This window comes from Tupaia chinensis, unplaced genomic scaffold (assembly GCF_000334495.1).
Source record: "Tupaia chinensis unplaced genomic scaffold, TupChi_1.0 Scaffold143564_1, whole genome shotgun sequence".
In the NCBI taxonomy this organism is placed as follows: Eukaryota; Metazoa; Chordata; class Mammalia; order Scandentia; family Tupaiidae; genus Tupaia; species Tupaia belangeri.
In genome coordinates, this window is record NW_006203409.1 from 85,359 (window position 1) to 87,006 (window position 1,648).

Consider the following 1,648-nt stretch of genomic DNA (forward strand, 5'->3'; position numbering starts at 1 on the left):
CCCCCATCTCTCCGGGGCCCCCAGCCTCTGCTTTGTGTGGCTGCTTTTGGGGGACTCGAAGGCAGGGCTCTGCGTGTCGGAATATAGGACAGCAAGTGCTGAGAGTGTTCCTCAGTATTTCCCCCGCTCTCCAAGGATACTAGGACCATGCCTGGATCTCTGTGGGTGGAATGCACGCCTTCTTCTTCTAAGACAGCCATGTTTCATGTTTTTGCTGACCCTGTGATTCAGGTCCTGAGTGACCAGGGGGACTATTGTGGCACTGGGGGGTCTAGTCTGGATAATCACAAGGACTCAGCCAGCGATTTTAAATCGCAATGAATGCTCAGCTCTCTGCTGCTGACATCAGGCATCAAGCCTGAGCCTGGTATTGTCATTTAAAAATGCAGTGCTATGAAAATTTGGAATTGATAACAAAAGAGGCACATGAGCCCCCAGTTCTAATTAAAGTGGGGGTTGGTGGCTAGAAGTAAAGAGGTAGTAAGACTGGGGAGAAACCGAAGAACCTGTTGCCCTGTTGATAGTTACTTAAGTCGTTTCCAGTGTTGTGTCATAATAAACACCATGCGTCTCTCCGCCATCTTGGAGCCTGTGGAGGCCTACTGGGAACAGGATTTCTAAAAGGCAACTAACTATGTTTGGAAGGCTGTGGTCCAAGGTCATTTTTGCTGGCTATAAGTGGGGTCTCAGGAACCAAAGGGAGCGCACAGCTCTTCTTAAAATTGAAGGTGTTTATGCACGAGATGAAACAGAATTGTATTTAGACAAGAGGTGTGCTTTTGTGTATAAAGCAAAAAACACAGTGGCCCCTGGTGGCAAATCAAATAAAACCAATCCCTTCTTCTCCATTCTCCTCTCAGGATCTTGGGCATGCATGCACACGTGCCCAGCACATGTGTGGGCAAAAGTTACTTGTGTCCATGGGAACAGTGGCATGGTTTGAGCCAAATTCTGAAGCAACTTTCTTGCTAAACCCATTGGACACAGAATCTGTGTGATGCTGTACCCTCAAGGATTGAAAATAATGAAAAGTAAATGAATAAAAATGGATTTGTGTTGTTAAAAAATAATAATAACAAACATCGTAGTGAACATATCTTGATATGGGTATGAATATATTTTGGATCCTTGATGGATATGACTAATTATCTCAGCTGTATCTGTAGGGCTTTCTTCCTCTTTGGTTTCTTTCCTCTCTCTCTCTCTCTCTCTCTCTCAACATTCTCTGGCCACTTATATGCTTACATATTCATACTTAACATTTTGTCATGTTTTTCTGTACTTTCTTTATATAGCGGACCATATGTCAATTTATTTAGTATTTGCACAATCTCATAGACCTTCAGGGGAGTGTATGTTCCAGTTTGATGGGGATGAGGTGTTTTATGTGGACCTGGACAAGAAGGAGACAATCTGGCATATGGAGGAGTTTGGCCACGCCTTTTCCTATGAGGCTCAAGACGGGGTGCAGCGCGTTGCTGTAGCAAAGGCAAACCTGAATACCCTGATGCAGCGTTCCAACCACACCCAGGCCTCCAACGGTACTGCCCATCTTTGCTTCTTCCCTTGTCCAGTTGGGAAGGGATGGGAGGGCCCTTCCTCTCGCACAGTGTAGGCGAGTCAAACGCCCACTGTAGAGCTGTCCTCT

General features: G+C 45.8%; 1 protein-coding gene across 1 annotated transcript in view; it reads left to right on the forward strand.

Annotated features, from left to right (window-relative positions):
• The window catches only part of LOC102471236 (HLA class II histocompatibility antigen, DP alpha 1 chain-like), a gene marked incomplete at its 3' end in the record, with an annotated part of 2,444 nt that extends 903 nt beyond the window's left edge, over positions 1-1,541 (forward strand). Inside the window, exon 2 of the mRNA XM_027766439.1 lies at positions 1,296-1,541. Coding sequence (XP_027622240.1) covers positions 1,296-1,541 — 246 coding nt within the window. The remainder of the gene's footprint in view (positions 1-1,295) is intronic.
• Between the last annotated feature and the right edge of the window lie 107 nt (positions 1,542-1,648).